Source organism: Alligator sinensis, unplaced genomic scaffold (assembly GCF_000455745.1).
Source record: "Alligator sinensis unplaced genomic scaffold, ASM45574v1 scaffold489_1, whole genome shotgun sequence".
Taxonomy (NCBI): domain Eukaryota; kingdom Metazoa; phylum Chordata; order Crocodylia; family Alligatoridae; genus Alligator; species Alligator sinensis.
Genome location: NW_005841901.1, coordinates 3,758,691 through 3,785,109, shown reverse-complemented (window position 1 = coordinate 3,785,109; position 26,419 = coordinate 3,758,691). Strand labels below are relative to the sequence as shown.

At 40.1% G+C, this 26,419-nt stretch overlaps 1 protein-coding gene across 1 annotated transcript in view; it reads right to left on the bottom strand.

Annotated features, from left to right (window-relative positions):
* Nucleotides 1-26,419, bottom strand: part of BIRC6 (baculoviral IAP repeat containing 6) — a gene marked incomplete at its 5' end in the record, with an annotated part of 326,913 nt that overhangs the window by 129,201 nt on the left and 171,293 nt on the right. Inside the window, 6 exons of the mRNA XM_025197634.1 lie at nt 9,528-9,657; nt 11,566-11,709; nt 13,099-13,879; nt 20,972-21,193; nt 21,724-21,832; nt 24,982-25,238. Of these exons, the coding sequence (XP_025053419.1) occupies nt 9,528-9,657; nt 11,566-11,709; nt 13,099-13,879; nt 20,972-21,193; nt 21,724-21,832; nt 24,982-25,238 (1,643 nt within the window). The remainder of the gene's footprint in view (nt 1-9,527; nt 9,658-11,565; nt 11,710-13,098; nt 13,880-20,971; nt 21,194-21,723; nt 21,833-24,981; nt 25,239-26,419) is intronic.

The following is a 26,419-nucleotide window of genomic DNA, read 5'->3' as shown; positions in this document are numbered from 1 at the left end:
GATGTTCATAATGGATCTGACAAGATGGTGATCTGTCCAGCAGTCATCGACTTCTTGCAAAGCTTGCACGATGCAGACATCCATTTGATCGTGGACTCTAACAGTAACTTAGTTGAGGAAGTGCCAGTGCTTAGAGTGAGAGTGTCTCCAGGTGGTCTTGTATTTGTCACTCTGTCTGAAGATAGGGTTTGTGATGACAAGACTGTACATTTGCTCAGGAAAAGGGTGCCATTGGAGTTAGCTTTCGTTACTCCTTCCTTCCCGATAATATCACTCCAGAATTCCAGGTCATGTCTGACTCTGGCACTGAAGTCACCGCAGAGAATGATCTTGTCCTCCTTGCAAGTGTTACTCAGTACATGATCGAGGTTGGAGTAGAACAGTCCTTTGACATCACTGTCAGCATCAAGCATGGGGCATACGCACTGATGACGGTGGTGTACTGGTTGATGCTGAACATAGGACAGAAAGTCATAAGATGTTTGTTAATGCCCACAGGGAGCTCTGTAAGCTCACTGATGAGCTGATTCTTGGTATCAAAGCCGATGCTGTGAATGTTTGTCTTGGGCCAGTTTCCCCTTCCCCTTCCCCTTCCATTCTCTTCCCTCAGCTGACCTTCATTCTATCATCTTGTCTTACTCAGACTTGAACGTTGATGCTGTATCTTGCCAGTTCCCTGGAGTCCATGGCAGTTCTTCTTTCTGGTCATTTGTTCCCTTGGTTATCCATCAACATGTGAATGTTCCATGTTGCAAAAATCACTGTCGTCTTATGATGTTTTTGATCACAGAGAGAGTAATCTTACTGGATGTGGTTATCTAACCAGGGGCAGATACAACAGCCTAGGTTTAAAGCACCTTTTCTAGCACCTTCCCATGCAGGATGAGCAGAGGGGATCCTGAATAGGACTGCTTAGTCCTGGTAGCAACTACCAAATTGCACCCATCTCAACCCAGGTGCAAGATGGCCATTAGGATACTGCCTCCTGCATGCAGATTGATGGCTGGAGACTGCCGAAATCATTAGTCCCATTTCTGTCACCACTCATCCACTGCTGCAGGGCTTTTGAAGGTTGGTACAGGAGAGTGTGTAGTTTCCTGTAATAGAAGCCCATGTGACTTGGTTTAATGTGAGAAAGCTGGTGCGTGGAAACAGCAACCACAAGATCTTGACAAAGTGGAGACCTGAGCACAATAGCAAGGGAAACCCTAGATGAAAAGAGACCTCCACCTTTCTGCAGCCTTCTTCCACCTTTACAGCCATTGAGATCCTCACATCCTCTTCCACCTGATCTGCCATTAAAGATTTGGAGTTTGGACCGTAGTTGGTCTGGAACCTCCCATCAGGCTTGCTTGCCAGGAATGTGAAACTCTGGGTGACATAGCTCTGAGGATCACTGGGACACAAGGCGCTCCACCGCTACAGGGTCTCAGTTTTTGGAGAGGTTCTACCCCCTACAACTACAGAGAAAAGTCTAGTCTTCATCCTCTCTATTAATCACTCTGCAAGTACTTGATGACTGTTATCAAATCCCCCTTGCAGTTTCTCTTTGCCAAATGTAAATCATCCTAGTTCTTTCAGCCTCTCCTCATAAATCATGCTTCCTAGGCCTCTAATTTCTGTCAATATCCAAAGGATTCTTTTCAGTCAGTTCACATCTTTCTTGAAGTGTGGGGGCCCAAAACTAGTGCTACAGGTGAGGCCTCATCAGTCTTGAATAGAGGGGAAGAATCACTTCCCTTGATTTGCAAGCAACACTCCTGTTAAAACAACCCAGAATGCTGTTGGCTTTTTTTGCAACAGGAATACACTGTTGACTCGTATTCAATTTATGGTCTACTGTAAATCCCCCCCCAAACCAGATCCTTCTCTGCAGTCTAGCCAGTCACTCCCCAGTCTGCAGTTGTGCATGGAGTTATTCTCTCCCAAGTACAGAATTTTGGACTTGTCCTTGCTGAATCTCATCAGATTGACTGCATACCACTTTTCCAGTCTGTCCAGCTCGGTCTTCCAAAATGTCTGCAACTCCATCCAACTTTGTGTCACATGCAAATTTGCTAAGCATACACTCAATCCTATCATACAAATCATAATGAAGTTGTTAACCAATATCTCTTGGGAATCCTAGGGTGCTCCTTTTGACACCTCCTAGACACTGAACCATTGATAACTACCAAATCAGCATGATGACCTCATCGAGCGATCCCTAATCTTTTTGCCCTCTGCAATGTATAGGTGGTGCTAGGTCCGTCTACAGGACAGATCTGGCCAGTGGGCTCAGTCAAGCATGCATGGCCAGCATAACAGAGGCCCAATTCAGCCATGGGGGGTGGGGTACACAGGCAGACCATGATCCATCCACCCAGGACAGGCGCGGGGAGCAAACTGGTCCCAATCCCAACATATTGGGGTGAATGTGTGTTGGGGCTGAGGCAGCATAGTTGCCCCACTCCAGATGTACAGGGAAGAGGACCAGCCCTAATCTGGGCGTGTGGGGGTGGGGGGAAGTGGAGCAGCCCAGACTCATCTGGATGCATGGGGGGTAGACCCAGCAATGGCTCAGATAGGGCTGGATCCAACCATGTGAAGCTTTCACCATTTCTGTACCGCCAAATTTTCCATCCCTGAAGGCTGAACACCCTGATCTAATCATTTACGTATTCACCTTGCAGTACTGTTGTCTAGTCTGTACTTCCTTAGCTTGTTAATGAGAATGTCATGGGAGACCGTTTCAAAAGCTTTGCTAAAGCCAAGGTATCACATCTATTGCTCTCCCTTCCACCCACAGAGCCTGTTACCTTATCATAGAAGGGAATCAGGTTGGTCAGGAATAACTTGCTCTTGATGAATCCATACTGACTGTACCTGATCACCTTTCTCCTTTAGGCACTTCACAATAGGCTTCTTGAGGACCTGGTCCATGATCTTTCCACATATCAAGATCAACCTGACTGGTCTAATTCCCTGGATACTTCTTTCCTTTCTTAAAGATAGTAACTATATTTGACCTTTCCCAATCATCTGGGGCCTCACTCAAGTTCTAAGACGAGGATAGCCAATGGCTCTGCAATTACCTCAGAAAATTCCTACACTACCCTACGTGGGCAGCATGGACTCATTGAGACATTCAAAAGTGAGGCTTCTGACTGTGTTAACAGTGTAGAACAAGCTTTTTGGCAGGTGTCAGAAATTACCCTTGCACCCTCCTCCAGTGCCACTCTGATCCCTTTCCCTTAGCTGAAGGGACAGATCAGTTGTCTGCTCTGTGTGCTGTGAACAAGCTGCTCCTCTGCAACTTCCTGCCCTATGTTCCCTGTCTGATCTCCTGGCTATGCTTTCTGTTCCCTGCCCCACCTGCCACCGTGATGCCTGTTCCCTCCCCTATCTGCCATGTCCCACATGGAGGCTGCCCATGTCACCTGTGGCATCTATGCCACAGGTTGTCCACTTGTACTAACAGATTGTGTAACTGTCTCAATGAAGAGAAACTGACAGCAGCAAGGACAGGACAATGAGATGTTGCCTCAGTTGCTCAAAGCGTAGTTAACTGACCTTATTTTTCAAAAGCCTGTGTAAGGGTCAAGTTAGAAAGGCAACTTCTAATTGGGGGTAGGGGGAAGGAGGGAGAAAGCTACTCATTTCCTAAGGTATTGCTACAAATATATTGATATATATCTTTATTACTTAGTTTTACATTTGGAAGTGAATTTGCATTAATAAATAGATTTCTGGAAGTTACTTAAATAATAATATCTTTCCCCAAAAACTTCTCCCCTCCCCAAATCTGTGTAAAATTTTTGCCAATAAATTTGTATGAAGAACTACTGTGACCTGTGGCTAAGTCCCCATTTTACTGAGGACACTGACATATCTGACTTGAGTAATTTAAAAACTAGATGCATTCAAACCAAAATGAATCACCTTATGGTTACAATGGCATATTCATCATTAAGGCCTTATTTGGAGGCTTTTTCAAAAATTTCTACAGCATTGTAACAATCAAATGTACAGAGATGCCAAGCAATTCCCAGCACATAATGGAGCAATATAATGCATACTTTCTTGTAAGATTATCACACATTTATTCTTAATAATCATGGATTATGCAAATTGTTGTATGCTAGCTAACAACAGCTACAAACTGATTAAGAATAAAAGACTTTCCAAAACGAATGTGAAGTTATTTTACAGTATTTGTATTGTACAAGTGCAAATCTCTACTATGGTGATGAACTAATATATCTTCTCTGATTTGATTGGGCCCTGTACTCAAAATTTCTAGACTGACATATAACACACATCTGCTGAAATAGAAAAATGCCAACATTTCATAGAAGAGAAAGGTGTCAAACTGCAAAAGAAATTGGGGCTGTCAGACTGCAAAAAAAGGAGAAATGTTGTCAAAGATGATCACATACAAGCCGAATGACTTCTCGCTCCTTTCCCAGCAATTCTTTTGTCCCCAGAACAACTACAATATACATTCATATTGTTTATTATTTAATCTTAAGACACTTCCTCCCAGATCAGTTTAGAACAACAGCATAGGCAAAAATAAATATCACCTATTTTAAAGATAAACATTTTGCTGACCCACGTAGAAGCTGGGACACCAGGGAGAGATGAATGTGTGTTGGGGCTGAGGCAGCATAGTTGCCCCACTCCAGATGTACAGGGAAGAGGACCAGCCCTAATCTGGGCGTGTGGGGGTGGGGGGAAGTGGAGCAGCCCAGACTCATCTGGATGCATGGGGGGTAGACCCAGCAATGGCTCAGATAGGGCTGGATCCAACCATGTGAAGCTTTCACCATTTCTGTACCGCCAAATTTTCCATCCCTGAAGGCTGAACACCCTGATCTAATCATTTACGTATTCACCTTGCAGTACTGTTGTCTAGTCTGTACTTCCTTAGCTTGTTAATGAGAATGTCATGGGAGACCGTTTCAAAAGCTTTGCTAAAGCCAAGGTATCACATCTATTGCTCTCCCTTCCACCCACAGAGCCTGTTACCTTATCATAGAAGGGAATCAGGTTGGTCAGGAATAACTTGCTCTTGATGAATCCATACTGACTGTACCTGATCACCTTTCTCCTTTAGGCACTTCACAATAGGCTTCTTGAGGACCTGGTCCATGATCTTTCCACATATCAAGATCAACCTGACTGGTCTAATTCCCTGGATACTTCTTTCCTTTCTTAAAGATAGTAACTATATTTGACCTTTCCCAATCATCTGGGGCCTCACTCAAGTTCTAAGACGAGGATAGCCAATGGCTCTGCAATTACCTCAGAAAATTCCTACACTACCCTACGTGGGCAGCATGGACTCATTGAGACATTCAAAAGTGAGGCTTCTGACTGTGTTAACAGTGTAGAACAAGCTTTTTGGCAGGTGTCAGAAATTACCCTTGCACCCTCCTCCAGTGCCACTCTGATCCCTTTCCCTTAGCTGAAGGGACAGATCAGTTGTCTGCTCTGTGTGCTGTGAACAAGCTGCTCCTCTGCAACTTCCTGCCCTATGTTCCCTGTCTGATCTCCTGGCTATGCTTTCTGTTCCCTGCCCCACCTGCCACCGTGATGCCTGTTCCCTCCCCTATCTGCCATGTCCCACATGGAGGCTGCCCATGTCACCTGTGGCATCTATGCCACAGGTTGTCCACTTGTACTAACAGATTGTGTAACTGTCTCAATGAAGAGAAACTGACAGCAGCAAGGACAGGACAATGAGATGTTGCCTCAGTTGCTCAAAGCGTAGTTAACTGACCTTATTTTTCAAAAGCCTGTGTAAGGGTCAAGTTAGAAAGGCAACTTCTAATTGGGGGTAGGGGGAAGGAGGGAGAAAGCTACTCATTTCCTAAGGTATTGCTACAAATATATTGATATATATCTTTATTACTTAGTTTTACATTTGGAAGTGAATTTGCATTAATAAATAGATTTCTGGAAGTTACTTAAATAATAATATCTTTCCCCAAAAACTTCTCCCCTCCCCAAATCTGTGTAAAATTTTTGCCAATAAATTTGTATGAAGAACTACTGTGACCTGTGGCTAAGTCCCCATTTTACTGAGGACACTGACATATCTGACTTGAGTAATTTAAAAACTAGATGCATTCAAACCAAAATGAATCACCTTATGGTTACAATGGCATATTCATCATTAAGGCCTTATTTGGAGGCTTTTTCAAAAATTTCTACAGCATTGTAACAATCAAATGTACAGAGATGCCAAGCAATTCCCAGCACATAATGGAGCAATATAATGCATACTTTCTTGTAAGATTATCACACATTTATTCTTAATAATCATGGATTATGCAAATTGTTGTATGCTAGCTAACAACAGCTACAAACTGATTAAGAATAAAAGACTTTCCAAAACGAATGTGAAGTTATTTTACAGTATTTGTATTGTACAAGTGCAAATCTCTACTATGGTGATGAACTAATATATCTTCTCTGATTTGATTGGGCCCTGTACTCAAAATTTCTAGACTGACATATAACACACATCTGCTGAAATAGAAAAATGCCAACATTTCATAGAAGAGAAAGGTGTCAAACTGCAAAAGAAATTGGGGCTGTCAGACTGCAAAAAAAGGAGAAATGTTGTCAAAGATGATCACATACAAGCCGAATGACTTCTCGCTCCTTTCCCAGCAATTCTTTTGTCCCCAGAACAACTACAATATACATTCATATTGTTTATTATTTAATCTTAAGACACTTCCTCCCAGATCAGTTTAGAACAACAGCATAGGCAAAAATAAATATCACCTATTTTAAAGATAAACATTTTGCTGACCCACGTAGAAGCTGGGACACCAGGGAGAAAGGATGATATATAAAATGGGGAAAGGAAAGGTAAAAAATGTAGATTTTTAAAACAATTTATATTTTGGTAGCGTGACAGTCTGTGTCTTATACTGTATTGCTTTTTTATTTCATTTAAAATTTGAGCAGAATTGAACTGAGGAATAAACTATTCTCTGCCCAAAAATCTAAGTTAAGACTGCTTACATAATCACAGCTTTGCTCTCTCTTGGTTCTACAAAATACGATACAACCTAAATATACTCAATCAACTGTTTTTCCTACTAGGTTTTGGTGACCTTCCCCTTTCAGCTCTCAGGTTGGAAAGAACACATGAATGAGTAAGTGGTAGAGGTGCACCGATATACTGTTTGCATACTGAATAAGCACCGATGAAAGGAATATTAACACTATCTGCTATCAGCTTTTTTTGGCCAGTGTAGGTGATAATGTCACTGATAAATACAATATGCCTTCTGGCTGGGGCCTTGGATGCCACATGCATGTGTGCAGGCACAAGTATTCACTTGGCCAGGAATGCAGCTGGGCAGTGTGGAGAGCAGTGACCAGCAGGTAAGTCTGTAGAGAGAAGGGGTATGGGGGAGGGGCAGATCAAGGCCCCCATGGTGAGGGAGGGCATGGGCTGGGGGCGCTGTTCAGCCAGGCTGGCGAATGGGACCCAGGGTCCAAGCAGGGAGCAGGACAGAGCTGCAGGTGGTTCGTCCAGGGGTGTTTTAATGACATACCATATTTACTTTAATCCAAGATGAGTTTCCCCTCTGCTCACTTGACATGGGGGAAAAAAGGCCTCGATTTGGATTCAAGTACAAGGAAGCAGGGGGCTGCTGAGGCTCCAGCCCCAATTAGTTGCCGCCTGCCTCCCCCTTGCTCTTCGTGCCTCTGCCTCACCCAGTCTAAGAGCTACTTATTGTGTTTATTTTCCAGCCTCTGAAATATTAATTTGGATCTTTCCTAGTTTTGCCCAAACATCTTTGGGAACTCTGTGATACTTATTGTGAACTCTAGCTTCAATGTAACGAAAAAAGTAATCCATTTTTAGGATTGATTTCTTCCCACCTTCCCCCTGCCTCCCACCCCCAAAAAACCCCTCAGTAAATTAATCTTTTGAGTATCTATTTATATTCATGAAGACTTAAGCAGTATAACTAACAGTTCGCAATTGTAGTTTGGGATAAAATAAATGCCTTGATTCTTGATCATCTCATTTGTTCTTAACTTTTAAATTGGTTCTCGTCTTAAACTTAGGGTTCTCAATCTGCATTTGAAAGACATTTTAAAATATTTATAAGCATGACTGAAAACTACATGGATTCATCAGAACTATCATTTTCAATGGCAATATGATTTTTGTGAACTTTAACTTAGGATAAAGACCGGTTTAACTCCCAGCATTTTTTTGGTTAGCCCCTACTAACTAAAGCCTGAAAAGGAATACTGAATATGGAACTACAATATTAATGTGCTTTTATCTTACAGGAAATATGAAAATATGCAAAATATTAAAACATACAAGCATGGTAATGTAACTTGTCATGTAGCAGCTGAAACGCATTTAAACAACCCTTGAACAGACCAGAATGTCTGAGATTTGTCTCTTGTAAATCTATTGAGTAAAACTTCACAAAAAACCAAAATAATTGAAACAGAGTAAGTCCCCATCTAAAACTAGAAAGGATAAGTAGAATTTTGTGCATCTCTCTCTCACACACACACACTAACTGGAGTTTGAGATGTATTATTCACATACATATTATCACTTGTGGGTTTCTCTTATGAGTCTGGGCTTTCACCAGTCCTTTTTTGTCTTAGTTGTTTATAAAAGCACAGCAGTAGTATAGCAGTAGTGTGTACTCCAGTCCTTCCTGTCCCAGACTAGGGGTATATTTTGTGTTCCTCAGTTCCCATCAAGTATGGTCTCTGATTGTACAACACAAAGAAAGGATAATGAAAATGTGTGTGTGTAAAATATATCTTGAAGGATTGTAGTTACCAGGGAATAACTTGGTTTTCTCCTTCCAGTTATTATCCACATGCACCTTCTCATTTGTGGGTGAGTCCAAGCAAAGCCCACATGCTAAAGCGAATCTCTTATGTTCTGCAAATGCAGAACCACCTTGCCAGAGGTGGCACCAGACTTCCATGATGACGCAGTAAAAGGTGCCTTTTGAGCTCCAGGTGGCCACCCTGCAGATGTCACTTACAGGAACATTTAAACCATGTGGTTATGGAATTAGCCTGCTTGGAGGTATTATCCAACACCTGCTTTGCTGAAGTTAATTTAATTGACCAGTTGTCCACAAAAAGAAAGAAGCTGTGTATGGGCACTGAACAGAGGCATACAACAAGGCAAAGTGACAAAGAAATGCTACAGTTTAGGCAAGCAGTTGAGAAGAATTAAGGAGCTAGAAGTATACACCAGCTCTTATATCCTCAGTGTCAAGGGTGTGTGTATACTATAAATAACCCTAACCCTAGTGAGAACATGTATGTGAATACATAATCCAAGAAGAACTTAAGACTAAATTCCCTAATTGCTATGTTGAAATTGTTCAGAATATTACAAAAGTATATACATGTATATATGCATGTGTGCGTGCGCACACACCCCCACCCCCACCTGTGTGACATGATCCTTCAGACACATTTTTTCAAGATCTACAGTATAGTATGAAATACACAATATTAAAACTCGCCTGACACACGATCAAGAACCTCTGCTAACGTTGTTGAGACAGGTAAATGAAGAGTGCGGAATTTGTGTCCTGCACCATACATTGGATGCTGTATCACATGGCTAGTAGCATTAATTCTACCTTTGTATAGCTAGAAAGAAAACAAAAAGCCAGTTATTTTCCAGTATTCAGAAATATGAATTTGTTGACATTTGATGTCTTACTTATGAATTAAAATGACATTAACTGAGATCAAAATACAAAAACATTCAGATCTAGAGACAAGAAAACTGAAATGCTCTTCAAAGGTTACAGACTGCAACAGAAGCTGCAGCTTATAAACTACTAATTTCCTTTGATGGTTTTTGAGCTGTTTTTGCAAATGTAGACCCTATAATTTAGCTGGACAATTGAGAGGAATTAAGGAGCTAGAGGTATACATCAGCTCTTATATCCTCAGAGTGACAGGGGTGTGCAATTTTCACACTGAGTACAAGTTTCCAAACAACTAGTATGTGTATGTGTAGGTACAAAAATTCCTAGGATCCATCATTTTCTTTTTTGTTGTGCAAGCTATTGACAAAGGCCTCCTTGTTATTTTTCTTTATACTTTTAGGGGAATTTAGAACAATTTAGAGACATCTTATGGTTTATTTTTCAGATGTAAAAATCAATAGCAGGAATCAATAACTAGGAAAGCAATTTTCCCTGCATGTATTGTTCTTACATTTTTTTACTTTAAATTGTTCTTACATTTTTTACTTTAAATTGTTCTTACATTTTTTTCTACTTACAGTATCTAGTATAGAGCTTTTACGTTTAATTCTTCAAAAGGAGCATTTCAAGGGTAAAGTGCCACATTTCTTTAAATTGCTAGCTTTTATGTTATATTTAATAGGATGTCATTATCTTAAGGCTGAAGATTTCTTCCCCAGTTCAAGTGTGGTTGTTGCCCTCATGGCATAAGTACTGGGTAGATCTGCCAATTTCAAAGCATTAAAAAAAAATAACAGACTGCTTCTGAATGCAGCTGATGCTGAAAGCCTGCTGGTAACTCTTAAATAGGAACTTAGATGATCATTTCTTCTAACTTTTCAGGATGTTGTCAACAACTTTGCTTAGGAGATAATATTTGATTTTTTTCCTACACCAATTGCATATTTTCTTTCAATAGCATTTCCAATCCTGAATAATCTAAGGAAATATTTTTCTTTTGTACAAGCAAAAGATGTCACTCTTGACAATATTCACATTTTTCTGTAGAAAAATGTTTTAACTCCTTCTAGTAATAATCTCATTTTTACCACTTCAGTTTCAATTTCAGACATGCTGAGCAAGTTAAACTTGTAAGACTAATGTCTGATAATCAGTGAACATAACTGACCCATTTGCAGCACTGATCATTTTATACGCTAACATCTACTGCAGTTAGAATGACAGAGAATCATAAAATGAATTCAACACACACACACACACACACACACACACACACACACACACACACACCCCCACCAGCTAATTGCAAAGGAACCATGTAATTCTGTGTCATATCTGCCCTCTAGAGGTTCAAGATTCTAGCAAATTAAGCCTCTTAAAATAGTTTAGAACTCCAGTGCCTTCCCTCCAATAAAAACTGATTCCATCAACAACAGCTTCAGCTCTTTGGTTATTGATGATACCAGCAAATCTTTCATTCTAGGTAAGTCTGTTTTTTAATGGGTAAACCAATTATGTTTTTGTTCTTACAACTTCTTTTTACTTTAGCCAGAAACTTTCATTGTGACTGCAGTCATATCTTATTGTCTAAAATGAAAAGCAGATTGAAATGCTAAACCTACCACACCAGTGAAATAGCAAGTTAAAAATCTGGGAAGGAGGAAAAACTTGCACACCTTGTCCCTTTGCTACCTAAAGAGTGGATTGTTTGAATCCTGCAATCCTGAAGGCAATCTGTAGTTTTGTTTTCAGAATATGAAGATCCCAGTTTGGGAATGTATTTACAAACAATGTATAACTAAAACTAATCGAAGTTCATATCAGAGATGGACAAAAAACCTACTGGGCAGGGGGATTGAAGGAACAAGGTCACTTTTTCATCCTCCAGCATCAACTGCAAAAAAAGCCTTCTAATAAACCCTGAAATGTTTCCAGAAGTTGGGAGGTTCCCTCGTTGAGGGGATGACTGGAACAATTCACACAGAACCTGTGAATACAAAACAACATAACATCATTACAATTTTGCTATGTATACAGTTATCAATTATTGCTCTCCACTGGCAGAACAGCTCAGTCACTAGGATTTATCTTCCAATTATCTTTCAAATCAGAGTTTAAAGCTCATTTTTCAATTTATGGTAGTCAATTTATAATACTCAAAAGTAGAAGAGAATGGTAACCTAATGCGTGATTCCCAATAACAAAGATGTTTAAAAAAAAGGGAACAAAGTAATTAACTTTTTGCATTGGGAATTTGATGAGTAATTATTTTTTACTCCATACAGGAATTTAAATAATAATGAATACCCTCTTTGCTACCTCGCTTTATAGTTCCAGAATGAATTTATTCCATTTCAATGTAGGAACCAAAAAAAGCAGCTTTACTTCCGTTAGCTTTACAGAAGCAGCAGCAACAGATAAATCTACACAACACAATGCAAAGCTCAGCAGAGATACGTAAGCTCTCTCTAAATTGACTAGTTAAGGTACCAGAGCAGTGGTTCTCAACCTCACTGGACTTGCGGCACCCCTTTAATCACTTCTGTGAATTGAGGGGCACCCAAAACCTACATTATATATTACCATGCTTACTTACCTCACTGCAGAGGGGCCATCCACTAGGGGTGGGCAGTTGGGCTTGTAGCACCCTGATCCTAAACCACCATACTATGGTACAGCACCATACTGAGACCGGCTGGTCTGCAGACCCAATCCCCCCCCAGCCAGTGTCACACATTGCTGCAATTATGCTGCTTCTGGTACCTAGCTAGCTTGTTTAGAACTAACCTGGGTATCTCTGCACAATGCTGAACTGTGCTTTGTGGACATACCCTAAAATGGAAGTAACTGAATTTTCTCCCCTCACACACTAATTGAATTTCAGATGCAAGGCCACATTCTGCTTTCTTGCCTATGAAGCATGATGAAAGTAATCAGATGGCACAGGCATCTCAGGAAAAACCTGATTTAATCAATAGTGAGAGAGGAAAACATTTGCTTTTCAAGGCTGAGATTGAGACACTTGATGCTAAGCAATTTCAACTGGAAACAAAACACAAAAAAAGACACTATTCTTAGCTGCCTGACTAAAACTGCACTTTAACGTGACAAAGATAGAGCCCACGTGCCACACTGAATGGCTATACTGGTGAGCCCAGCAATTAATCTATTTTTCAAACAGAAAGCCCAACGTGCCCACATTTTTATAGTGCAAAACTTTCTCTGCCAGTGATTTATTACAGAAACAAAGTTCCAAATGAGCTGTGAATAATTTAATAAAACTACAAAAGCTAATGTTTTTAATACTTATACATACCAAATTTACACTTTTTTTTTTTTTTAATAAGGGACATACATTACAATTCTGCACTTTTACCTGTGCCATCAACCTCTGGTTATTAGGATGGCAGGAAATGCATTGCAAGAAGAATGCAACAGTTGCATTTTCAATTGCTGTCCTTTGCTGAGTGGTCAATCTTGTTGCTGCAGCTGAAGAAAGCAAAGTCGATCTTGCACTGGCCTGTTGTGCTGCCACATTATGTCCTCCAGAAGTAGCACCAGAATGGCACAACAGAAATAAAAGTGCTGTCCACAGTGGGTTGACTTCAGAACCACCCAACCAATCCTTCATGATGTGGCTATTGCCAACCTCTGTCAAAAACCTGAGAACAGGAGCAACCAGGTCTGCCGTGATGGGCATTTTATTAAAGTGCTGTGGAACATGATGCCTCCTGAGTCTTTCCTGGGTAACATCTGTTGATTGAGCAGTACAGTCAGAGCTGGAAGTATGGTTAAAGCAGAAACTAGCAAGGCTTCTGACAAGCAGAGAGGGCAAACCTGAGTCCAGTAGTTGCTTGATAGCTTCAGGAGACTGAGATGAAGCAGCAAGGGTAGCCAGGTGAGATTCTGTTAGTGCAAGAGGTGCTTGTGCATTTTTAGAGTCATCTGTTAAAGATGAACTAAGATCCTGTTTTTTGCTGTCATCAGTCATGGACAGTCTATGTTGACACTGCACTGGGGGAGGGGTAATACCCATCCAGCCCATGAGCAAGGAAAAATAATTTGGATGTATGTGGCACATTGAGCAAAGCAAACTGTCGACAGCTTTTTTCAAGACCATGTTGCAGGGAAGAGACATGGACCAGTTAAACAATGACCTAGAAGAGGGAAAGAGAGAGCCATGTTAAAACAGGTAATCTGCCACTCACTTTTGCTTTAATAGTTCATTCATAAAAATATGATCCAAATATTAAATATTCATTTAACATTATTGCAAGATAATAATAAGATTATCCAGTGGGTTTTATAACATTTTTTATAACAGGTTGTCTACTTGAAATTGCTGCATCATTGCATTAAAACGTTCTTCTTCATCATTATATTTGAATTTATTTCATTATACTGCAACATACTTAAGGCATTAGCGATCTATCAGAGTTTTCATAGTTTATAAATAATAGGCCCACTCTACATGTGCAGGTAAAGATGCAATGGGATCTAATATGCGATTCACACAATCGTGCCTTCTGCCATGCCACACGTGCATGGCAGAAGTTGCAATTGTGGGATCACACATTAGATCCCATCGCACCTTATTCCCAGTGCAGGGGGAGCCCAATACCAAGCTCCCCCTACACCAGCAAGAAGCAAGTTCTGCAACTGGGAGCTCCCTGAGTTGAGGGGCTCCCAGGTGTGGGGGCGCCCCACCACCCCTGGCTTCCAGGAACCAACTGGATCCCTGGCACCCAGTATCTACAGCTGTGGGATGCTGGGTCCCTGTGCTATTGGTATCCAGAGTCAGTGGCTAAATACCTATAACACGTAGAAGGGGCCATAGGGTCCAAATTTATTTCATGCAGTCTTGAACAAAATGGCCTGAGTCCAAGGTTGGCAAGCTGCAGCAATGGTATGTTTACCAAACTTTGAAAGTTACTTTGAGAATTTAGAAAACGTAATTACAAAATACTTTATAAAGGTTCTAAAGCAGCTTAAATTTGCTCTATTAAAAGTTCCATCTGAAAACTTTGTAGTACACAAAAAATGAAACAATGACAAACAGCTTAATGTTACCTTAATGCATCCTCATTTTCAATTCTCTTCTGATAAGAATAGCAACCAAGCACAGGGTATGAAGTTAAAAAACACACATGTACAGAGGCATTTTTCAGAACCACTCAAAAATGCCTATTCCTTTAGCTAAAGGAAAACAGTGGAACTTACACCCCAATGTTATCTACCTACTTTTGAAAACTCCATTTGTACTTCAGAATGTACTATTAAATAACTTCAATTAGTTTGAAGTAGATTAAATACTTTAAAGGCATAGCTTTCTGGGTTAAATGGGTTTTACACTACCATGGCATAGCCAGGTTATTGAAATGAAGTGATCTCAGAACCTACATACAGGTATGATGATGAATCTTGTCTCAGTACTGGAATTGTTGACCTTTTAGTAAAGGGTAATTTTAATCATCACAGCTCTCCATAACTTAAAATTAAAGTAAGAGCTCACCATTGTGCCTCAGACCAAAGACTAGCTTTGTACTTATCCTGAGCAAGAAAAACAACCAGGTGTTAAGCATTCTGTTCAGCGGGGAAGCCCGCTTAGTAACTGAGTGTTTGGACACATAAAACGATATTGATAAAAAAAAAAAATCAAAAAAAAAAAATCACTAAACATGTTGGCATAGCAGTGACCTCTGACAGCCCAAAAGTTGGTTTCTCAATATGAATGATCTGTGACAGGTTGGGCGAAAGGAGAGGTTTTGCCAGGGCATCTAGAATGAACCTAGCTGACCAATGCATCGAAATTTTGACCTTGGCTCCCAAATAACATCTGTATTATTTCAAAGTTTTAATGTCTGTTTATCAGCCACCGATTGAAGTCATGCAGGGGGAAACAGCGTGTAGCCATGTAATTAAACATCATCATAATGAATAAGCACAAGAGGGCCAACATAAACTTTCATGGACAATCACAAATCTGACACTTGAATGCTTGACTTTGCAAATGAAAAAAGAAAAGTAATAAAAACAAATTTTATTATGCACAGCTAATCCCGCACATCCAACATCATTCTTCACCGATGGTGCTTGAATCTTGGATGGTCAGCACGGAACACAACTTGAGCTGCAAGACATTAGCTGGCAGCAGCAGGAAACTCAACCTTAATCAAGTGGGCCACTGAAGCAATTTGTAGGGCCTGGGGCAGCTTAGACTGGTTCTTTCCCACTACTTCCCATCCCAGAGAGTCCACCCGTGTTCCCAGCACATTGAGTATTGCTGCAGCATGGGCCCAGTCTTTGAGCAGAAGTTGGGGGAAGGACGACTGTTCTGTTAGAATGTTAGCCTGGGCCTTGGGAAACGAGTTCCATTCTCCCTCCTCCTGGCTTCCTGGCAAAAGTTTGGGAATGTCAATTAAGGCAGTGTTTTCCAATGCTGGTGGGTTTTTACCCCATCACAATAAGTTTTCCACTCGTGTGCCCATCCTTCCTTTGCTTTTGCCCCCCTCCCTCCAGCTGATGGCCACTCTGTCCAGCTTTGTTAATCCCCACAGGACTGTGCCCCACTCTTCGGGAAACACTGATGTAGGGCATGTCTGCATCCTCCTAAGTCTAGGATTCCCATGACAATGTAGGGCTCTCACCTTAGGTCCCACTTGGGTACAATGGAGAGCAGCAATTAGGCACAACAGACACCTTGAGAGTGGTCTTGCATGCAGCACAGCTTAAGAGTTGAGTGGAAGAAGTCTGCGCTCAAGTCTGCGCTTAACTGCTTGGGGCCATTTCCAACCCCTGTTCTGCCCGACTACTATTCTCTAGTATGCTTGAAGGTAGTGAGCAGAGGATGGCTTATTTTCCCAGCAGTGGTCTTGGGGTTGAGAGAGAGGCCATGCAGACATATTCTTAATCAGCACAAGACAGGAAGGCCTCCTGAGCCTGAGTCCAGTTCCCTGCATTTCCAAGAAATTATTTCACTAAAAGTATCCATTCCTTTCACACAGCACAGGCACACAGAATCCCATAAACCATCCCACCCTACAACTTCTCAGCAGGGGAAAAAAACCACACACTGCCACCTTACCACTGCAGTGATGGAAAAATCACTCTTAATAACACTATCTCAATTTTCAATATGTAAAAAAAAAAAAAAAAAAAAAAGGAATCATAGCACTTCTGTACCTCATAAGCACACCATGAGGGAAGTGCAGATACTACAGTGATGGTGACTATAATTACCTAAGACAGAGATGTACACTTGTATCAGCATGGTGCCAACATTTGCTGACAACACAAATAACTGAAGGGAAATGGCATTTTTCAAAGGTTCTCTTCCAAATCTGAACACAATTTCAAGGGACAAAGAGAAAGCACTTCTTTGGCAGGGTTTTCTGCCTGCTGCCTTTCAAAGGTTTGCTGAAAGCACGTGAGGTGTTCCCGAAAAAGACGGCAAGCATATTTTATAGGCAGAGTTTTAAGCAACCTAAATCCCAGGATCATGGCCAGTTCTTTCTATGCTCAGTTTCCACAACTGCATTAAAATTAAGAGCATTATGACATTAAAAAGTAAAGTTACCATTAACTTAAAGCTCAAGCCAAACAATAATCTCTGAGCATGAAATCCAAAGTTCCTAGAAATGCAGATAAAAAGGGATGCTGACACCCAATTCTATGATGCCTCATAAAACACGGCACAGATTTTATCAAAAGTCCTTCCTGAATGGGGAAGACCAAACTTTCTAGCATATATCTTTCAACTTTTAAGCAAATAAAATTTCAGGGAGATCTAAATTTTTCATAAATCTGGGCTTCTGAAGAAAGAGAGTGGTCTTGTGTATCATCTTTTGTAAAAAAAAGTTACCAGGACAAGGAATTGCTCCAAAGAATGTGTCATCTAAATTGAATCATAAATCAGCTCTTTGGCTCCACAGCCTGGCTACAATTTCTGCTTCTACCTTCATGAACATCCTAGAAACTAAGGATTAGCAGAAGGACAGTTAACAAGGCTTGCATTCAAAATGAAGGAATCGCCAGTGGCAATGCTTCAATGAATATGCTCCAATACATTTCTGGACCAATTAAGTCAGAAAGTTTCCTCTGAAGATTATAACTGTAATAAAAGAGAACCTTCATCCTAATTTTAACTACACTGATCTGTTGGAACTTTTTTAACCCTAGAGAAGTCTGGTTTCCTCCAGATCTCATTTTTAATCCTGAGTTGCCCCCCCCCCCAAGGTGAACAAAGGAGCATAACCTGCAAGCAACTGCACTTCCAGGGCACCTGGAAGAGCCTCTTTACAGATAGAGGGGCTTGCTCTGTTCAGCTTTGGATACAAGTATGGAACAAAGTATGTTTTACACAAATCTCTTTTCCCATTATGAAGGGGAAAGAATGGAAAAGCCACTAAAGCCTCTCAAATACCTTTCTGAAATTAAGAGGACAGGAGGTAGAAAGGAGAGGGGAACAGCCCTGAAGAACTCTGGGGGAACTTGTAGTTTTCAAACCAGGTCTGCACTATAAAAAGTATTTTAGCATATTTATGCTCCCTAGGACTTGGGGAGGGGGAGGAAGGGGAAGGGGGGAAGGAGAAGAAATCATAGTTTCTAGCTTCTATTGTTTGGCAATTGTTTATGTCCGTAGGAAGCAGCTACTTACAAGCATAAGCTGTGCCTCCATTACCAGACTGTCACCACAGCTAAATCAAGACAGAGCAGAAGCTAATGTAGAGCCTAGGTAAGACTGCTCACCCAGTACATAAGACTGAGGTGATGATTAGCATCCAGACGGTTTACCCAATCCCCGACCTATAGTACTTGGCCATAAATGCTGCTCTGTCATAATCACTTGATTATTACACTGGGATAAAATAATGGGCCAGTGACTAGCAAAAAACCAAATACTTTCTCAAAACATTTAAGAGATCGCTTAAAGTAAGCACTGAAATGAAAAAAAGGAAAACATGCTTAGTTACAGGAACTAACAGAAGTTCTTTCTGCTTTACATCCTTTCCCTTACTAGAAGCAATAATGAAGGAATGCATTACCCAAAGTTGTGTGGCATTTAAGAATTAAAGGAAATATTTATTTGTATCCTGAATAGTTAGAGATGCTAGCCAACCTTTGTCTGACTATTGCCCACTATAATTTAAACCAAATCCCCAAAACCACACTTCCTACTGTTTTAGTACTATATAATTAAGAATGCAACTTAGGCCCCATCTACATGTAAGACTTCAGGTGTGATTAACCAGTTAATCACGCCTTATCCAGTGCAGGGGGAGACTGGTCTTTGGCTCCCTTGCACCAGCTATAAGGTGTGACAGGATCCAATGTGCGGTCTGTCATAACCCAAAGGTATGATTTTGTGTGTGCTTCAGCACTAGAATTATCCCCGCCAAATTGCAGCTTTGTTGCATGGTGGAGTTTTCTGCTGCAGAGGAGAACCCCAGTGCAAGGAAGAGTTTCCCGCCTATTTGCAGCTTCCTTTGCAGGGTGCATTGCTCAAGTTGTAAGAGAAATGCACGGTGCAAAGGAGTTCCCGCCACCCGCATGCAAATTTGTTCCCCGCTATTGGCTAGTTCTAAATTATTCCCACGTGGCGGCTAACAATTGGCCTGTTAGCCATATAAGAGGTTTGAGCGGTTTCCGCACAAGCCGAAGAGGATTCCACATCCATCTTGTGGGGACTCTGGGTACACGGCAGGGTAATAGAGACCCTGTGTGAGATTCAGAGGAGTTTGGCGACCTGATCCATCGCCCACCTCTTCCCGTCTTCGAGCGATAATTTTATAAGACGTAGCTACGAAGTTCCTATTTTGGTGGCGCGCTTGTCCAGAGCATCCGGAGTTCTGTTTCCGTGGAGCCTAGCAAACTCCACGTGACCGTTCGTGTTGTTTTTGTCTGTAACCGCAACTCAAGCAAGTTTTCCTGCCTGCACCGCGACCATCTTCGGTGTAAGTAAACAATCTTTAAATCTACCACTACGAGTCTGTGCCTAATTCTAGCTTGACGCGCCTCCTCTCTCTGACCCCGCGTGCCCGGGCTGCTGGCCACAGCCCGCGCAGAGCACAAAAAAGGGCCCGGCTCGCGCCCGGCCCGCACACAGTCCATGCAATCATACTTCCTGCTATGCACATGTGGCATTTTATGGATCACACATTAGATCCCATCATGCCTTTACCTGCATGTGTACCAGGGTCCTTAGGAAGTGTGAAAATAGTCTGTTTTTAACAAATGCTGCTTCCCAGATGCAATTCCAACAGCCTGGGTTTGTGCACGTCAGAAAACCTGACATCTATCTTCCCAAATGTCCGTCTATATAAGAGTAATTAAAATCTTTGGGTTTGACCAGATTACTATGATAAATTTCTGCAAAAGACACACAGTTGTTAAATATATGTTTCTCAACTGGGAAACTTCCTAACAGGCTGGCCTTCTCTCACTTTTCAAAACTATCATGTCTTCTTTACACTTGTGTGCACTCAATCTTGCAATGGATACCAAACATTATAAAAATATATATCTTTTGTTTTTTTTACACACTGAACATCTGAATGTTTCAAATTTTGAAATAACCATGAAAGATAGCTATTTTTGCTGTGATTAAAAAAACAACAATCAGCAGCTGGAATCATTTGTTTAAAACATAAGTGTGCTGAACTCCAGCTGATTATTTGGTTTATCCAATGAAAGGACATCTTCTAACTTGTCTATTTTTAAATTCAGGATCAAGGTTAAAAAATAATCAGCAACTACATACCACAAATGAAAGTTTTTGCTGTAAAATATACAGACCTATTTCCTTTGGAAACATTACTTTGTTAATAGTGGAGGTTTATTATATTGCAGCTGCTATAGAATACCTCTGCACTGCTTTGTGTATCAGACTAGAGCCAAAACAATGAAAACAAATGTTGAATTGTAAACACTTATTTACACATACATACATGAATAGTTTAATTGAACATTTCATGACTGCTAGATATCAAATATGAATATATGTATATCCTTATGTCATAAGCCATATAAAATGATTATAAATCAATAACATTCTAGGTTTATTTATTTATAGTCCCCAGGGGGATTCACTCCAAGAAAGTGAACCGTTCATGAATCAGAATATTAAGTGCAAGAGAAGTTAGTATTTCACTACTACTCCCTAGGAAGAGAACAAAAAGAAAGTCATGATGTATGAAAAAAAAATCTATTTATAGAATGCATATGATGAAAATTTTGCTTGCACTACTTACTCAAAGAGATCTCTATCCAGCAATGCTGGTAAGTCATATTCCACAAGGAGTTCATAGCTATGCCACAAAATTGCAGCTACACAGTGCAAATGGGAAGGAGATGGCATCAAAAGACCATACTCTCTTGTTGAGCTGTTTGGACAGATGTAGCTGATTCGACCACTTTTTTTCATGGCTGCAACCCTTGCAGAATCACTGACCCACTTCAGCAAGGCCTGAATTCTAAAAGGCAAGAGTATATTGTATATTATAACAGAAAAAAGACAAATAACCATACTAACTTACATAAAGAAGTCAACTTGCTGTCCCAAAACAATAATTATACTTATCTATTCCTTGAAAATAATATTGCAAATGAACTACAAGTCTTATACTTTTCCCAAGAGCCATATAATTAAGATAACACAACTTGGAACATTTTTTTAAAACAACCTTAACCTGTTCAAATGCCAGTGCTGTTTCAGAGTACAGAGGAAGCAACTGGAGTAAAGAACTAGATCCTGACCAATATGAAAGAACACTTGCTTGGACACCTATAAATTGCTGCTTATTGAAGTAGAGGAATAAAAGGGTGCTGCATTCTTTGTAAAGAATACAAAGCTAGGTAGGATTAAAAGCTAAGGATTCCTTATGTTACTATACTTACAAGATACTTCAGACAACTGGATCCAAACATACTTCAGTTTGGCACAACAAGATGAAACCATGCATTATTTAGTATTTTAATAGATGAACAATTCAAATTATTTTACCTATCTTTTGTCCCCGGATCCTGGGTTGTTCCAAGCTGATACAGAATGTCTATTGTAGAGTCAGATGACAGGCCATTTAATCTTCCAAAAAGTAAAGGGCTATTCAAATCTTGTCACGTATAACAAAGGAAAGAAGTACACAGTAAACAATCTCATTTATAGTTTTGCTTAAAAAAGTATATATGAGAAATAAATTACCATGGAGGCAAGGATCATAATTCAGTATTAATAGCAAATAGTTTTGCAGTTAAATAAAGCAAGGATTAAATCTCTTACATATAAAGAACATAGCATGCCCTCCCCCAAACCAGGAAGATTACTCAGTGAATTTTCAAACTTCCTGTACAATTAAACAAAGACCAAGGGTTTTTGTGTCCGAAAGCTTGCTAAGAATAATTTTTTCAACTATGAGTTGGTCTAATGAAAGATATCAGATTTGCCCAAAGAACCTTGTCTGCCTATGTCCTTAGACCAACACGACTACAACCTACACCCCTGTATAGCTGAAGCTCTTTAAAATGTTCTGTGCATATACCAGATACGAATTTAAAGAATTATTTTTGCTACTATCCTTCACAGAATTTCCTTTTGGTTAGCTGCTGAGGAATAATGTCCTTCAAAAAACTCCATGAAATTGTGTCCTCTTCCAACATGACTGTGGTATCACGTTGTACTCAGTAAAACAAAACTCAAGGCTTCTATTTTGAAGATCATAGAATCATAGAAAATTATGGCTGAAAGGGACCTTAGGAGGTCATCTAGTCCAACACCCTGCTCAAAGTAGGACCATCCCCAACCATCTCATCCCAGCCAGGGTGTTGTTGAGCCAGGCTTTAAAAACCTCCAAGGTTGGAGATTCAATGAACTCTCTCTATAACATGTTCCAGTGCTTCACCACCGTCCTAGTGAGAAGGTTTTTCCTAATATCCAACCTAAACTTCCCTTGCTGCAACTTAAAACAATTCCTCCTTGTTCTGTCATCTGCCACCACTGAGAACAGTCTAACTCCATCCTCTTTGGAACTACACTTTAGGTAGTTAAAGGTTGCTATCAAATCCCTCTTCAGTCTTCTCTTCTGCAGACTAAATAGATTCATAGATGTTAGGGGCTGGAAGGGACCTCTCAAGATCATCAGGCCCATCCACTTGGGCAGGAAAGACTGCTGGGGTCATGTGACCCCAGCAAGGTGAGCATCCAGATGTTTTTTGAAGATATCCAGAGTAGATGATAAGATGTTTACCTCCCATTATTTTCAGTGGAATGGAGGCCACAAGTTACACCTAGCAAAAAAAAAAAAAAGTTCCATACTGTTCATCTCCCTCCTTACATCACTCGTCACTTCCTCTCACTACAGGGATACCACCTTAACTGATGAAGCAAAGCTACGTTTCTAATGGGAACAATGAAAGGGGGCAGCCATGCTCACAAACAGCATGTTGTGACCTATCTCTTATTTAACACAATAGGGCACAACAATCATTTCAAAACTGGGCAATTCCTTCATGGTGAAAAAAAATCCAGACACTAGCCTCAGCTGACACTTCTAGTAATAAACAGAAAAAAGGATCTCCTTAATTCTTTTTTAAGGACTAAATGATTTCAAGTTGTTTTTAGGTAAGTTCAATTAATTGGAAATACCATTTGGTAACCTGTCTTTTTTATTTAGAATGAATGTGAAGAAAAGATATGAATACCTTAAAAGGAAAAAAAAAAAAAAGCTATTGTGGGGATGTTGCACATATCAAGTATTACAAAGTCAAATTCATGGAGAGGATAAATGTAAAAAAGCCCTTCAAAACCTGTTTAAGATATGGAAATATCCAGGTGCAGCCACCGAAACAGATCTAACATTGGTCTCAACGCAACATGGGCAAAAAGATAAAAAAACCTTAGTCTTCAAAAAGAAAATGTCAGTTGCTAAGGCATTCTACACATATGTATGTCATTAGGTAGTTATTATAATGTATTTTCGTATTTCTACAGAGAAAAAGTTAAAAATTGTTGGGATGTATTAATTGTGCATTTTAAATTATTTAGCTGGGGTTTTTTTTTTTAGTTTTAGCTCCTCCTTTAAAATCTCCTCAATTTAAAAGGCAAAGCTATCTGACAAGTCAACCATGCCTGTACATAAATCAGAATACATACCCTCCACATTAATGCCATCCTAACAGTTTTTCCAGCAATTCCTACATTTTGAATAATTTCAAACATGCATACGTAATTATATACCAATACAAATGTTTAACCTGATCATATTATTTTGTTTATCTTGGTCTGTTTATACTTGTTTACACTTGGTTGCACTGTTTTATTAGTGTATGACTAAATGGTAGACATCACTCTGGCATTCAGAAATGGAGCATCTTATATTGAGATTTACAAAATCATGGCTTGATTCTAATTTTTTCAAGTTGCACTTTACTATAATTTTTCATTAATCTTATATGTCTATAACGGTTAACAGTCAGATGTCTTTGCCTTTAAAGTTAAGGAATTTAAAGGAAGGGCTAAAATTTAAAAATACACATATTTTTGAAGTAAAGAAGTTCACAGTTAAGATACAAACAACCTTATTGTTGTACGGCATTATGGAAAATTGTGGTAAAGTGACTTTGAAATTCAGAAACAAACCAATTTTGTAAATTTCAATCACCTTAAGGTGAAAACAGATGCTCTCTTTGTACTGCCATAATCATTTTTATGGTGGCACAAAGGCCAAGAAAACAGACACCCAGGTCCCTAGTCGCACCAAACGTCAACAATTTGTAAGCACATCTGTGTACCTTATGGCAGGAGAACACAGGCAGCCTGCACTCTCCAGCTGCCCAGGCAGGTGATCCCAGGGCTTTGGGGACCGAATCCTGCATGCCCCTGGAGTGTGTATTGGACTGCTGTGCCCCTACTCAAGGCACGCTTCTGAAAATGAGGGAAACCTAGGTTTCCCACTTGTAGATGTGTGCCCAAAATTAGATTCTCTGGACACAAGTATCTCTGCAAGAGCTGTCTTGCAGGACTGGACCCTGGTGGCTCCCAGGAATGGCAGAGGCCCAACTTTGAGAAAATGAGAGGTCTGTTTTATCCTAGGAAGCAGAACAACTATGCCAGAATACATCCCAGTACAGCTGATCTACTTCATTTGGTGACATCAGCCCATAGCCATCCACACTGATATGAACTACTAAAGAAATTGCAAATTAAAACAATGATTTAAAAAAAACCCAAACAAACCTCCCCCCACAACAGATCCAACACTCTCACCTGCAGGATCACTCCCTGATGCTGAACAGTTTCTTAGAAGAATATCAATCAGTTTTAGGCCTATTCTAGTGGACTGAAGTCCAATTTTTACTAGCACAGCCTCTATGTTTGGAGAGTGCATCCCACAGTATGGCGACATCAGTAAGGCAGCACATGTTTGCAACAGATTGGCAGTAGGTGCTGCAGCACTGGCCATCATTCCTTCTAAATCGCTGATGTGAGTGAGGCAGTGATGCAATAGTCTTAACCATCCAATACTGAAATAAAGACAGAAAAAGAAAGAACTTGCTACTTCATCTTAATTACAATCTCCATGTTATTAGTCAAATAAAGACATTTATAGCTGGAAAGCACTACAGAAAGTTAGTAAAAATAAAATGGTATTAAAATGAGCACTGTAGCAATAATCTGAGTGAACTAGCAAGAAACTATGTTCGAGAAATCATATACAATCATTTAAGACCATATTTTAATACTCATCATTTTCTTAATGCAGTTTGACTGAAGGAGGTAGAGTTATGAAATGCAATTTGGAAGGCATGTCTTTGAACAGAAGCAGCATCCATACAGCAAATAAAAAAAAATCTTTTGATTTTGCCACATTATTAGTATTTGAAAGCTATAATGCACAGGCAAAGGTTTTCATAAGTAAATGCCAAAATTTTGGTGAAAGTTTGGCTCTGCATTCAGACATTGCCAAATGAGATGTGCTGCAAGTTAACAATAAACTTGCATACCTCACACATGGTACCACAATTAGGAAATCAATACAGCTTAAAGGTCTCAAACTGGATAACATTACAGGTACAGGCATACCAGTTAATGGGGTAAAGCCAGGTGGGACTTTACTGTATCAGCTGCTCCATGGTAAATAGAAGCTAAATTGTAGTATCTTATTTCTCAGTAGAAGAGGGGATAAGTCCTGAGGGTCAGGCTTCATATTAACATATGAAACAGGACACATTTACTGTGATTCCAATTCAAGTGCAACTATTTCAGTCATAGAATTATTTTTAAATATTGATCAGTCAGTAATCACATTCCCCATATTTTCCCCTCATTTTTTAAAGGTAAACCCCTTACAGAAATGTTTCACTACACTCTTTTTTAACTGTATGAACTGTATTAAGATTCAAAGAAAGAACAGATACAAATCAAAGGATATATATACTTTGTAGCAAAAGTAACACTGGTGAGGAAAAAAATCTGACAATTAATGAGTAGGTCCAGACTTGTTTAACTCATTGCTTAGTACAGCGTCTGGCAACCTACATACACCCTGCGGAGCCATTTGATCCAACCCAAACATATGGATCTTTTGGATGAAGTGGGAGTGGGAGTTCTCCCTTATCTGCTGCAAGGAAAAGTGGTGGTGGCAGCTGGGTTCTAGCACCGGCTTTCCTACTTCTGACACAAACTGGGTCATTGCAGCCCACAG